Here is a 14,283-nt window from a genome sequence, read left to right on the forward strand (position 1 = left end):
TTATTCAACGAGAAAGTTCTTTAAATGTCTTTACAGGTTGTTCGACACGTGCACGCCTGCATCACGCTGCTCTGCCTGTGACGTTTACACAGATCCACAACTGGATGCTGCATTTAAGCACAGGTAGATTTTAGCTATTCAAAGCTATTCATTTCCTAAAGAAATGAAACGTTATTTATTTATTTGATTATTATTGAGCTGATGTCGTAGGCAAAAGTTAAAGTCACATGACATCAGAAAATCCCACATTAAAGTGCGTCTTTATCTGAAGTCCAATTTTATTTTGTTGGGAAAAACTGGTTTTCCACAGTCCTTGAATTCAGCAGGACACGGAGGCTTCGTTTCTCAGGCCGTGTCCGACGTGACGTGTGACGACATCGGCCTCGTTCAGAACCTCAGCCCGTTCTGTGTCAGACGTTAGAGAGCAGTCAGTTTGTGGGTCGCATTGTAAGTTTTGTGTAAGGGTTTGACAGGAACACCAGGAACAGGTGGTTGTGATTTGTGACTTCTGATCTAGTCACTGGTGTAATTAGCCTCAGGCTGTGTCTGGCAGGTGCAGTCAGGCCCACATTAAACAGCAGCAGGCTTACACGCAGCTTTATACACACACACACACACACACACTTTGTGTACACTGTGCCTGTAGAAGCATCAAACCACAGTGAGATGTGTTTGGACGTTTCAGGAAAAACGAGCTCTCACATGATTGTGCTGTGTGCACAGCTTTGGAGCAGCTCTAACGCAGCGTGTGATGAGGCTGACGCAACCGGACAAACCCGTGTGACAGATTAAAGCAGCTCTGGACCTCGGACCAGGCTGACGAGCTGACAGGCCTGTTTTACAACCTTTGGAAACTGCCGTGGTTTGATCTCAGAGATCCTCGCTTCTCTCTGTTTATCTCCTTTCAGACTCCGCGGCTAATAAACACATCCACAGCCCATCTGGGCCGAGCTCATTTACTGCAGTCTCAGCCCATTACACACTCCCAGTTAGATCTTACTCTCCCCAGTGCCTGAACACACACACAGCTCAGCACTGCACCGAATATACACTTTGTGTTCTGTGCGTGTGTCCATCCTTCTTTTGTGTTCACATACTGTGTTTTACTCTGAAACACTGAGCTGCAGGTGAGGTTTGACTCTGAAACACTGAGCTGCAGGTGAGGTTTGACTCTGAAACACTGAGCTGCAGGTGAAGTTTGACTCTGAAACACTGAGCTGCAGGTGAAGTTTGACTCTGAAACACTGAGCTGCAGGTGAGGTTTGACTCGTCTGGGGCAGAGTTGTGGTTGAATCTGCTCCTGGTGACAAACGGAGAGAAAAGGTGTTTTTATGGTGACGGCGTCGTGTCCTCTCGGCTGTTTGCTCAGGGCCACAGCACCGAAATCAGAGCCTGTCAGGTCATAAAAGAAGCAGATGGGTTTGTTTTTAGATTCTTTCGGCCTGAGCGCCGCAGGCCGCTGCCTTTGGCTGCCGTATTGGCGACATAATCTCTCACTGATTCATGGTGGGTGTGTATGAATTACAGTCGCTTCGTATTGTCGCTTTATGAGCCTGTTTCCTCTGTGTTGCCTCAGTAATTGTCCCGTTTATCAGCTCAGGGAAAACAAACTCGAACACTGCAGCCTGTGCTTGCTGTCTACAGGACTGAACACACGTATGCACAGTTCCTCCTCCTCACGGGGACAGAACCGACTCCATGGACATGCTGTAGGGTCCGATTTCTCTGGGCTGCACATTCACTCAGTGCACTGACAGTAATAATAGGTGTGTTTGTTTTAAGTGGTGAGCATCAGTGAAGGTTTGAGAATTGTTTTTCTATTAAAATGTCAAATTAAAGCTGCGGTGAACTGATCTCTTCACCTTAGGCCTTTGTTGTTGTTTTTTATCACTTTTCTTATAAATTTTCATTAAAGTCTGAAAGTTCAGTCCTTACTCCTAAAATCATCTTTCTGTGCAACTGAACTGAAACAGCAAACGCAATCAGGGCTGGATTTTATGGTCAGATGTATTTCCCACATGTCTTCAGGGCAGCAGGGCACGACCGGGTGGTCTGAGCGGGTATCAGGGCTAGAAAGTCCCAGACCGTGACAACAGAGTCCACATCCACAGCTCGTTCTGCAGCAGCTCTTTGGTTCAGGTTCGGGAAAGCTGGAGGTTCTGGTTAAATGTGTGACGTCAGTGTGAGGTGTTTGTATTTATAGCAGGTTCTTCTGCCAGGAACTCAGAGAGTCCAAACAGAACCAGAAACTGGTTCATAAAGCAGGACTCACTGCAGGTGGAGACTGGACTGTGAGGTCTGGTGGTTATTGCACAAAACACATAAGGGAGTAAGTCGGGATTTCAGTTGTCCCAGTTTAGCCCAGTTACATGAGAGCAGGTTAAAAGAAGCTGAACTGGACTTTGCTCTAGAGCAGCTCATTAATCCCAGTGGTGCATCTGTTAGTTCAGCTGCTAGAAATTACTGTTTTACAGTCACACTTTTCCATTTTTGCTCTGGAATCAGGAATCTGGCATCAGGAATTCTGTGTTCAGTCCCGGGGTCTATTTTAGAAAGCTGTGGACGGACACTTGTCCCACCTGTCTACACCTGGTTTGACAGAGCTGCACCTCCTCATCCTGGCTCGGCAGACGTGCATCGGACTAAGCCAGGATGCGCTGCTCTTTCTCACTTGTCCTGGGCTTCTGTGTTGTTGTTGCTCCCCCATGTCAGGGCTCTAATTTCCACATGTAAGCCTGAGGAGAATCTAGTGTTGGTGTGAGACTGAGAGACGCCTGCTCTGCTCTCAGCTCTGGCTGTAAACGGACTGTAGGCCCGGTTTGGTGCAGTGGTTGTTACGGTACAAAGGTGTTTCTCTTTTGTTGATGGGGCAGTTTTATGGAAGCGTGGTTGCAGTCAAGGCTCTGCGGGGGCACGAAGATGGACGCGATGTGACGACAGCGAGCGGCTGATGCTGATCCTGATGCTGATAATAACAGTGATATTGCCCATCGGGGAGCTGCTGACGATAATGAGTGTTCAGCATCTTGCTGGAAATGATCTCATGTCTGCTTCATATGCTGAAACGGTTTTCCCTGATCGCTGCTTCTTCTCTTTCCCTCGGCTTTTATCTGTTTTCTCAGCGTCCACCCGTCACCGGCTGCTCTGGCTCAGCACAGGCCCCGCACCCTCAGTACTTTACAGCCAGGCTGCAGACGAGTATTCAGACCGTGTACTTCAGTAAGAACAGCAGTACTACAGTGTAAAAATCCTACAGTATTAGCAACATGTACTTAAGTAGAAGTACTTACTCGAGTACCGAGCAGTTTCAGCGTTGATTTGATGTGGTAACATGTTGAAATTATCCAGAACTAAGTGGCTGAGGAAACTATTGCACTGTTGGGCAGCACACCTGTAGTTCACACCCGCACAGGTGTTTTTACTGGCTTTACTACTCCGTATGTACTTACAGGTCAGCTCCCACAGTAACTGAATACGCAGTGTGGCCTTAATCTGCAACACGTCTGATTTTCTGTGTCGTACACACTGAACCATGAGGGCAGGTCTGTGATTGACAGCGTGATTCAGCTGTTTGTTGAAAACTGCTTTATGATTTATTTGGACTGTGTGGTCTGTGGCTTGGCCCTGAGCACCAGGACACACCTTGTTGTTGAGCTGCATCGAGGTCACGTTTCCGTCCCTGCTGTGGTTCTGCTGCACTGACCCGGAGGTTCGAGCTGCTCGCCGGTCGTGTTAAACGAAGCACAGAAGCTTTAGTTCAGTTTGACAGAACCTTACGTTTGGACGGTTTGTCAGAGCCACAAACTCATCACTCCTGGTGTTTGACTATCTCAGATATCAAGAATCACACAGATAAATAAGGCAAAAACAAACTCACAGGTCTTTGAAAGGTAGATTGAAAATACAGAGTGTAAATGTGAAAGCAGGTGTCAGCTGTTTATTGTTGGATTTGATTTTTTGTATTTGAGATGTTCCCTCACAAACATTTTCTAACATAAACACAGATATTCGACAAACAAAACTGAATTTCCTCAGTTGTGTTGTGGTGCACGACTACATCATTCATTCTTACTGAGCAGGGAGACACCAGCTGTTGTTTATTGTTGTTTCGCAGGATGTGTATCTGCTGTGAAGCTCTGATTTTAGACTGTAGTACCCTGCTGTTCTCCTGTGACAGCCTTCTTTAAATCCTGCCCGGTGATTCAGCATCATGTCGTCAGCTTCTCAGTTTGCACCTCGACAGCAGAATGTGTGAACTCTACCCTGAATACTGATGTCTGGGCCTTTGGTTTGCTGGTGAGAAAACAAAGCGATCTTAAATTTGCTCAGTCGTGTGTTGTGCTAGTTTAGAGTCAGATTGTTGTCAGGGCCTGTTGTCAGTACAAGCTGCAGCTGAACACTATGAGTTTATTCAACCAGCCAAGGCTGAATATGTAAAGAATGTGGCTGTCCATGCACACGTCACATGACTATGAGCCGTTCTCAGTAACAATAAGAAGGCTGACATTCACCTGGACGGTCCAGCTTATTATTTATTTATTACCACACAGATAGAGGGGACAGGAGACGAGGACAGGGAGCCAGTGCCAGGACGAAGATGCAGTGAATACAGTGAAGACAATACAAATAAAAACACGTGTGCCCTGATTGTCCCGACTCTGTAGTCACCCATTCATTTGCACATGTATTGTCCCAGACAGTGAGGAATAGAAAATCTCATCGATAACCTTTTTAAAAAGCTCCACCGTCAGCAAACAACGCCTCTCCTTCTCTGGAAATACACATAATTTCAGCTGACGTCTCCGAGTTTTTTCTTTCTGTATTTCCCTTTTGTTTTCCTGATGCTCAGCTTCTGTTCTGACTGGTGATGACAGTAATCAGGGTCCAGGGGAGAGGAGGAACGATGGAGGGTGCAGGATCCTTCACAACAGTTTCTATTTTTACTTGTTAAAAGCTTTTCTTGTCTAGTTTGTCTACTCTAAAACATTTCACAATGTGACAGAGCTACACTACGCAGATTTATTTGGCTCTAATCCACTGACACACAGCTCTGGAACAAAAAACAGGAAATGCAGCAACAGGAAAGGTGTTTTTCTTTCTACGTGTCTGTATGAGACTAGAAGGCATCCGTAGCAAATGTTTATTAAAGGTACAAGCCGTGCTTAAAGGGACAGCCCTGTGTACTTGGTTTTCAGTCCGTGCTGAGCGTGACCACAGGAACACGCTCTGCACCTCGTCCCTGACGCCCTTTCATTACCCCTAACCTCAGAGACTCCTCCTCAGGTTCTCAGTCTGTCTGTCTTTGGTTTGTTGTAGTTCAGATAGCTGCTCTGTCCTCCCTACGTCTCTTTTCTCTGTCCTGGCTCTCCTGCATGAGCACCGTCCCTACCCTGTACGTCTGGGAGAGCCTGTGCCGTCACAGTGCGTTGGTTCGTGGCTGTAGGGCTTTAGTGGGCAGACCTGGGCAAACAATAATACACGTTAACAGTATTCACTGTCGGAGAATTGCACTTGATCTGTTTACCAGGCAGCTGAATAGCCTCAAAGCAAAGACATGACAAGTTTGAGGAGCTCTTGGTCAGTACTGGATTACTGTTTACCTCAGGTCGGGTACGGGGGTGCAGTGGGAGGTGGTGGTGAGGAGGAGGAGGGTGAGTGAGAGGTGATGAAGGTGCCAGTCCCGTTGCTATGCCAACATGGTGGGTGTGTCTGAGAACACGAGGGAGTCTGTCTCCCCCACCCTCTGCTGTGACTGGCTGAGGAGCTTTGGGTGCTGCTCTGGCCCTAGCAGTAAACCTGGCCCCAGGTGTCCTTGTACCCCCCCATCTCGCGGCCCCGCTCTGAGTCTGCCGTTTTGCTGCTCACTGATTGGCTCCAGAAAGACCACATGCTTGTTGGTACTGACCTTGCGGGCCGGGCCCTCGGCAGTTGCCGGCGGGGTTGGTGTGAGGATGGAGGACTGGGCACTCCCCACCCCAGCCTCGTTCCCCGCACTCGGGGTTGTTGTGGTTGGGGGCGGGGCCTTCGGACAGGGAGGGCAGCGGCAGGGCGTCAGGTAGAGGTACATGAGGACCAGCACCAGGCTCACCACACAGCCCAGCAGGGTGGTGAATCCAGTGTTGAAGGGTTCGTGGGACTCGCTGTCGTCGTGCGGCACCACCGTCACATTGACCTCCCGGGTTTCATTCCGCTGCTGCTGCTGGTCCACAGCCATACACCAGTAGACCCCAGAGTCCTCTGCACGTGCCGCCATGATCTCTAAGCTGCCGTTGTTGAACATCTTCAGTGAGCCGTTGTTCCCTGGCGGAGCCACGTACTCCTGATTTGGGGACACCCAGAGAAAGGTGACGCTGTGGCTGGTGAGGGGGGTCACACAGTGCAGCAGCACGGCCTTCCCCACTTTCACTGAAACACTGCTCTCCTGCTCTGTCAGCGACTCGCTCAGCAAGGTCAGGTTACATTTCTCAAAGTAGCGGTCATGCTGGAAGAACCGAACTGTACCTCTCTGCCTCCCATAGACCCTGCAGGTGTGCTCTTTTCTGAATTCTGTCACTGAGGCGTATCCTCTCTGTTCCCAGAGCTTGAACAGTACGTACATGGAGCACTCGCAGTCCAGTGAGTTGTTGTGCAGGTAGAGTCCTTTCTGGACTGTAGTGGGTAATTTTGATATATCCTCCAGGGGCAGTTTGAGCAGGCGGTTTGAGGACAGGTCCAGCATGGTCAGACGAGGGTGGCTGTGCTCTTGGAGGGAGAAGAAGGGGAAGTGAGTGAGGCGGTTATGACTGAGGTAGGCCTTACGGAGGTTTCCCAGTCCAGCCAGGGCTCTGCTCTCCACCTGGACAATACGGTTGTTGAACAGCAGTAGTTCTTCCAGTCCAGCTAACTCTTGGAAGTAGTGCTGCTTCAAAACACGAAGCTGGTTGGACGACAGGTCCAGGTGTCTGAGGAGCGCACCAGAGGTGTTTTGAAATGCCCCTTGGTGAATAGTAGTTAGCTGGTTGTGCGCTAACCGTAACGTCTCCAATCGGTAAAGTCCTTCAAAGGCGCCCTCCTGCAACTGCTTGATCCGGTTGTGGCTGAGGTCCAGAGTGGCGGCAAACACGGGCATGTTTCTGGGGACCTGCTCCAGATCCAGGGCAGTGCAACTCAGGATGTCTGAGGCACAGAGGCATCCGCCCGCCTGGGATGAGCCCTGAGACGGGCACGTGGAGGCCTGTACGGCGCTCAGCTGGGACAGCTGGAGACAAACCATCAGCACAGCCATAGACCACCATGGATGCGATGCTGTTGGAACTGCTGGTGCCACCACATTCTGCAGAACGCCGGTGTTTCCTCCAGGAGATGACATGATGGCAGCAGTGGTCTGAGAGCACCAGCAGCCGGGGACGTATTTACTTTCCTCTCTGAGAGCCAGCGTATTCTCTGTTCTGTTTCCCTTCTGTAAAAGCTTTCTTACTTTATTTTTCACATCCTTCGAACTGTGTGGCTCATCTCATTTTGATGCAATCTGCACTACACGTTAATGGATTCCTGGTAAGCTGAATGTTCTTGTTTTTCATGTCGGTCAGGTACCAGGCCCTTTACATCGTCTTGTGGTTCTGTCTCTGCTGCAGGCCTGCCAGTGTTTCAGTCGCTCTGACTCGTATCATTTCCCAGACGCATTTAAGATGGAAACCTTATTGGATTTGTTGTGTTTAAGCTACAGGCCACAAACAAATGTCACAGTAGTGATGCTTTCTCCATGATTGTCTGTTTTGTCTAACCTGCTTAATGTTGGTGAGGTGATGGCGTCTGCATCCACCTGCCCACATGGCAGCCGTGGGGAGGGAAGGAAATTGAGAGGAGGAAGGCTCACGGCTCCTCCTGCTCCCTGTGGGTTGAGCAGTTTAGCAGGGTGGAGATCAGCGGGTGGTGCACTGTCACAGTCCTCCTCTCCAGTGGCGCCCGTAGCGCCGGGCAATGACGGCAGCAAAGAGCAGGTTAAAACATAATCGACTTAGTTGTGTTGTGTTACAACTCTAGTCCATTTTATTCCATCAGAGGAACAGAAAGAAAAGCAGCTGCAGAACGTTCAGCAGGAATTCCTCTCAGTCCGTTTATCCCATAGCTGCACCTTTGTACCTCCACCTCGGACTGAAGTCCGTTTCTGATTGATCCCGCTTGAAGTTGTTGATTGTCTGAACCAGTAAAACTTGTTTTGCTTCCTTGTTCAGCTTCTCTTCCTGTGCAGTAAACCAACCAAACACAGCACCAACGTTCGCTCTGTCCATGAGTATGTCTCTCACTCAGCAGCTCCTCGTCGTAGTTGTGGCATCTCTTTGTTTTCATGTCATGTCGGCTTTCGTGAATCACGGCCCGCCCCGAGTCACAGATCAGATGTGAAAGAAGGCAGCGTCCTGTTACTTCACTTCATATGCAGGCGGAGGGAACCACTTCAAGGCTTCGCACTCCACACACACTCTTTCCTCCAGCTCGTGCAGAGCTGATCTCCTTCGTTCAAAAGGCTCGCTGAGCTCTCTGTGGATTCCCAAACATCTTTCCTTTTCTCTCCTCTCCCTCTACTCTGGGCTCAGAAGCAGAAGAAGCATAAGTGCAAAGAGAAAAGTCAAGTCCAGATGTGGCTGCTGAAGTGTGTGTTTGAATTGAGGTTATTTCCAGATGTGAGGGGAGAGGAGGCTGCTGGAGCTGTTTGCAGCCTCTGCTGCCTCCCGTCTGTTTACAGCTCTGCTGCTTCTGTGCTTTTCCGACTCGGCCCCCCACCCCCAGCATCCTCCGCCCAATCGCAGCGCCTCCTCCTCCCGCTGCTGCTGCTGCTCTCCTCTTTTCACTGCTCCGCTCACTTTTCTCTCTATTTCTGTGTCAGACCAGCCTCCCACTTTGTTGTTTTCATTGCATCTCTCCTCTCGCTGGTAACTCGTCTGTCTGTCTCTTCATTCTGGAGAGCGACGCACACGACACAGTCAGGACTTTGCTCTGCTGCTGTCTAAAATGTGTGACAGGGAGTTAATCTGATGAACACTGGTGTTGAAATCATTCTCACCTGTGTTTTTATGATAAAGTTGTGCTCATTGATTGTCGCTGTGGGTCTGAGTCCTCCTGGCTTTCTGAACGTGTGTGAGACTAACGACTTGTTAGTCTGGTTTGGATGGAACAGGGACGTGGTTTCTGGTTTGATAGGGAAGCCTGATTATTGTTCTGAAAGTCAGAAAAATAAATAGAGGAAAAAGTCTGCATACAGGATTTTAAAGGCACTTCATGTTTTCCATGAGTCAGCTCACGGTTAACATCAGCAGGTATCGATTATTATGTGTTTATGCTGAAAGCTCATTGTGCTATTTGTTTTCATTCTGTTTTCTCAGCAAACATTTACTCAGGTGAGACACCTGGTCTCTCTCTCTCTGGGGTTTCTCCCTCCTTCTTTTTCCCTGAGGTGTGACAGCATGAAATCTGCGTCTGCACCGTGTACGCTCTGTGTTTGTTCCGATTAGATTTCATTAGTGACCACCCCACCTGTCCAAACCTCATTTGCTGTCCTGCTAATGTGAAAACAGGAAACGGGTTTGACAGTCGGGTCACAAACACACCTGCAGGTCATTGTCTCAGTCAGGTGATCAGACCATGACCCTCCCCCACCAGCCGCCTTATTGATTTCACTAACAAGCTGCTCCGTGTACCTGCACATGGCACAGCTGTTTGTAAAGGCACAATGTTTTCAGTCGGTGTGTGTGGAAACGACTGGACCTTCAGCTTTGTGTTACTGTTTCTGAACCAGTTAGAGTCCAGGGTTATGGACGCAGAGTGATGAAACCCTCTTCAGTTTGTCAAGAGAAGGGTGGACCACGTACTGGTCTGGCTCCACGTTCAGACACACACACATGCGTAATATAAACACTTTATACTGTGTTCGTACTGTGTCGAGAGGAGAAAAACTGACAGATGAACCAGACTGTACAAACTCAACACCGGGCCCTTCGAATCCAGTGACAGGCCGAAAAACAGAACCAAGCTGCAGCTGTTGTTTTCAAAAAGTCAAATAAGGTTTGATTAGTGCGTAGGTTTTTATTTACGTGGTAAAAGATGAGCTGTGATCCTGAGTTGGTGTCAGCACATCAGTTGCTGTCGGTCCAGAATTTAAAGCTGTGAGCTGAAAATGTGCTGATGTTCAGTCTGGTTTGGGTTGGTTTGGTCCTGGTGCTGACAGGTGTACTGGACCTTTATCGTCACAGTGATGGTTATGAAGCGCTCGTGGTTAAGACAACCAACATTAAATGTGGGTCTGAAACAGAAAACGACGACCCCGACCTCCGGCCCTCTGTGGCTCTTTACTTTACTCTTACCTGATGAATCACTTCGGCCACTGGAGGGCGCCGAAAAAGCTGCTGTGCAGACGACTTGTGAGGTCGGGGGCCGTGAGGTGACTCATGAGTGAATCACCTCAGCACGACCCGAAATACAGATCAGCTTTACACACAGGAGGAGACCTCTTTGTTCTGTCCTGTGCCACAGTCTCTTGTCACAGTGGATGAACATCAGACACACACACATTTCTCTGGATATCACATCTCACACAGTTACTGTCTGAATCTGTTTCAACTCAAATGTTATTGCCACAGTCATATATAAAGACTTAAAACTCCCAAAGCCGTAAAGTCCAGATAACAAAGCCTGAAAAGTTGATGTGGCAGCTACAGACCAACCTGCTGATCCATGTGGACCAGTGTCTGTGTCCACCCTCAGTTTGAGCTCTGGGTTTGGTCTCCACCAGCTCCTGAGGGAATCAACTGGCTCTGTAGCTGCTAAAATATGAACCAACCAGGTCAGAGTCTGAGGTGTTTTCTTATAGTCCCAAATCAGAACATCTCCAGTGTGGTCTGATGTGAAACTCGCTGGGATCACTGAATGTTTTTGAAAAGACTGAAATAATTATTTGATGGTTAAAATTTCACTTGTTGAGATGAGGTTAGTGCGTAACTGTGGACTAATGACCATAGTTGCTAAGGAGCTCAGTGTAACGAACAGTGCGCAGTCTGTGTTCAGATGTGCACAGAACAGGGAACCTTCTGCGTTGAAGACGTTCTCCTCCTGCATCTGTATGTTTATTATTCTTCATTCACATCCAAGTCATTTGTCCGGGGCCAGGCGCTTTGCCCTTTTGTTTTCTAATTAAGAGGGAACACGATGCTGACTCTGACAGAGACAACGTCGGTGACATTTCCAGCTGTTCTCTCCGAATCGCACGGCTCCTCGTTTTTATCCCACCACGTCCTCTCCATCTTCTCCTCCTCTCCCTCCATTTGATGAATCGGGCTGCTGCTGGTGAAGGACCCGGAGAGCTGAGCACGGGGCAGAGCAGGAGCGTGTCTCTGTGTGAAGTGTTGATGGCCGCTGTAATGAGAAGGTCAGGGGAGACTTTACAGCAAAATGTCACCATGTCTCATGTCTGTCCCTCTGGATTCCAGCTGGGACTCATGTGGACGAGCCCAACACCACCGGCTGAGCAGCAAATACATGAGCGGCAGCGTGACGGTGCACTGCAGCGAACAAGAAAGTGCTTTGAGATAAAAAACACTCTTTATGGTCGGTCAGCATGAATTCATAACCTCTGATCTGTGTCCAGTTATTAAGAATACCAGTTTTCATTAGATGACATTTGATTAGTGATTCTGCATAAAGGACAAAGTATGTGCACGTGTGGAGCCACAACCTGCAGCTGCTGATCAGTGAAACCAAATCTCTGCTGATCAGACGCTGATTCAGCTGCTTGACCCGTTGCTCAATAAGAAGCATCTTCCCTTCAGGAACGTTCTGTCGTCTGACGCTGGAGCTTCTTGGAAGAAACAGGTTTATGGACTAAACTCCTCTGCAGTCACCGAGCATCAGATAGGAGACCCAAACAAACAGCTGAAACACATGAGGAACAACAATGCGCAGACGCCCACGTTTCTGACCAGCTCGATCAGTGAAGCTCTGTGGCTGTAACGTCAGTGTTCCTGTCAGTCCGATGTCTTTGTGCTGCTGTCAGAAGGACTAAGTCGTTTCCAGGATGAACGTGGGCAGTCGACCACCGACCAAACAGCCTGTATCCATGGTAACTGTACACAACAAAGATGGAGGCGGCTGCTGAAAAGCTTGTTTGTGGTATATGGGTTTGTATGTTCTGGCAGGTTTAACGTCAACGTTCTTTGCGACGTTTGCGACGCCTGGTCCTGAACTTCGGACACAGCTTCTGTACAGTTTTTAATTTGTCCTGCTGAACTAGTCTCAGTCCGAGCAGTTCAGGACCAGCAGCGAACACGTCAGATAGTTTAATGCCTGGCTCTCAGATGAGACGGTGGAAACAGTGGTGGTCAGGGGAAACAGGAAGGCATTTGAGAAGCTGAGTGTGTTTGAGTCTCAGGTGTGTGTTTGCCCCGTGGGTCGTGCTGAGGCTGAGAGATGGTGGGTGGGAAGAGACATTTTCAGCCAACGCTGTGTGTGTGTGTGTGTGTGTGTGTGTGTGTGTGTGTGCGTGTGTGTGTGCGTGTGTGTGTGCGTGTGTGTGTGCGTGTGTGTGTGTGTGTGTGTGTGTGTGTGTGTGTGTGTGTGTGTCTCTAATGGACCTCTCTCTGCAGCCCACAGCACTGACAGCTGCTGTGGGTTTACAGTACGCTTACATCACATGCCGCACTACATCTTCATCTGTCATACAAAGCAAAATTTATTTCCACTGTTACAGTTTATGTGGTGACATCAGCATTTTTGCTTTTTACACAAATTTGAGAGAAGCAGCTGCTGAGAGGAACAAGACTCAAAGTGCTTTTATACTGGAGCTGCTTTAGTCACATGTGAATCAGCAGCAGAGTCAGAGCTTCCTCCAGGTTTGGACATTGAAGGTGCCTGGACGTCTGACAGTCACTGTCACTCATATTTTGTGCCTATTTTCTTTGAATTTTGAATCAGTTTGTGTTTGTCAGTGAATATACTTCAGACCCAGCCGGTCTTCAACATGGTTCTGGCTTTGAACAGAGACTTTTGCGTAAATACCTTTTTCTCTGCACAGTTTGAACCTCGAATCTCACGGCGTCTGTGTTTGTGTGATTTACCAGACAGAGTGAGCAGCACAGGAAGAGTAAAGCGGGGACTGACGGGGTGGGGATGTGTGCAGAGACCGAGAGGTGTTGCAGCTTCATTAGGATGGGCAAGAAAGGACAGGTGAGGGGGAGTAAGGTGACAGAGAGAGGAGGAAGAGTAGATCAGTGAGGTGTTACATGGAGCCTGAGTCACACTGATTGTGCCAAAATCAGCACTGAGACGTGAAAATCGAAGAAGGCAGCAAGTTGTTGGATTGGTTCAGGCCCAGGATGAAACCCTGTGGAGCAGCTCCAGCATGATGGTGGGTGCTGGTCAGGTTCAGACTCATGTCATGATGTTTGCAGACAGACGCTGTGACACCACACCTCCGCTTCCACACGCTGATATTTAGGCCACAGTGTCAAAACTCTTAAAGTTTATGAGGATTTTTTATGTTTATGCAACACCTGTGAACTCGACATCTCAATGTTTTCATTGGGCAGTAACTCAGCTCTGCTCTCACTTTGGTCCTCCTTTTTTTACTGCAGAAGGTATAACGTGGACGTTTTTCCTGGGTTAGTTTGCGGTTTCCAGTTGCTCAGGAGCACAAACTGTCTCGGATGCTGTGCACACTGTTCGTTTTTTCATGTCCTGTGTGTTATAACAGATGAAATCATACACACTCACAAAGGTCACAGTCAAAAAGTTGCTCTGGCGTTTTCTACATCCTCACAATTCAAATATTAAACTCCTGATCCTCTTACCCATGATACATTTCTGTCATGTGAGCGACAGTGGCTGGACCTGGTCTTCAGCAGCATGTTGAAGCAGTTTATCCATTTCAGTAAAACCCAACATGAAGACTGGACCATTAAATAAAAGCCAGAGCTGTGGGTTCTGCTGGCTGTTTGTGCTGCCTGTTGCTGATTCAGTCATAGAAATGGATATGTGTGTTAAACTGAAATGTTCCTTTGTCTCCCCCCAGGGTCTCTCGTGCTGCCTCCGTCCTGCTCTCTGACCCCTGTTTCCAGCTCCACTCCATCCAGCACCTATTGGGGGAGGGAGTAGAGTCCTCCGGCTCCTCAGCAGGCGTCAGCTCCACAGCCCGAACTGTCGTCGGCTCTTTGGGTTCGTCCGTGACCCCCCCAATCCGCTCAGCTGCTGGAAACTCCTCAGAACGCAGACACTTCTCCCTGCACGCATGTGAGTCCAACACGCCGTCTGGTCACACAC

The 14,283-nt window shown here is 48.8% G+C and overlaps 1 protein-coding gene across 5 annotated transcripts in view; it reads left to right on the forward strand.

The window, feature by feature from the left end:
- Positions 1-14,283, forward strand: part of rnf123 (ring finger protein 123) — a 74,866-nt gene that overhangs the window by 40,283 nt on the left and 20,300 nt on the right. For all 5 annotated transcript variants that reach the window (XM_026306587.1, XM_026306589.1, XM_026306590.1 and 2 more), the window contains exon 37: positions 14,036-14,253. In XM_026306587.1, the coding sequence (XP_026162372.1) occupies positions 14,036-14,253 (218 nt within the window). The remainder of the gene's footprint in view (positions 1-14,035; positions 14,254-14,283) is intronic.

This window comes from Mastacembelus armatus, chromosome 5 (assembly GCF_900324485.2).
Source record: "Mastacembelus armatus chromosome 5, fMasArm1.2, whole genome shotgun sequence".
Taxonomy (NCBI): domain Eukaryota; kingdom Metazoa; phylum Chordata; class Actinopteri; order Synbranchiformes; family Mastacembelidae; genus Mastacembelus; species Mastacembelus armatus.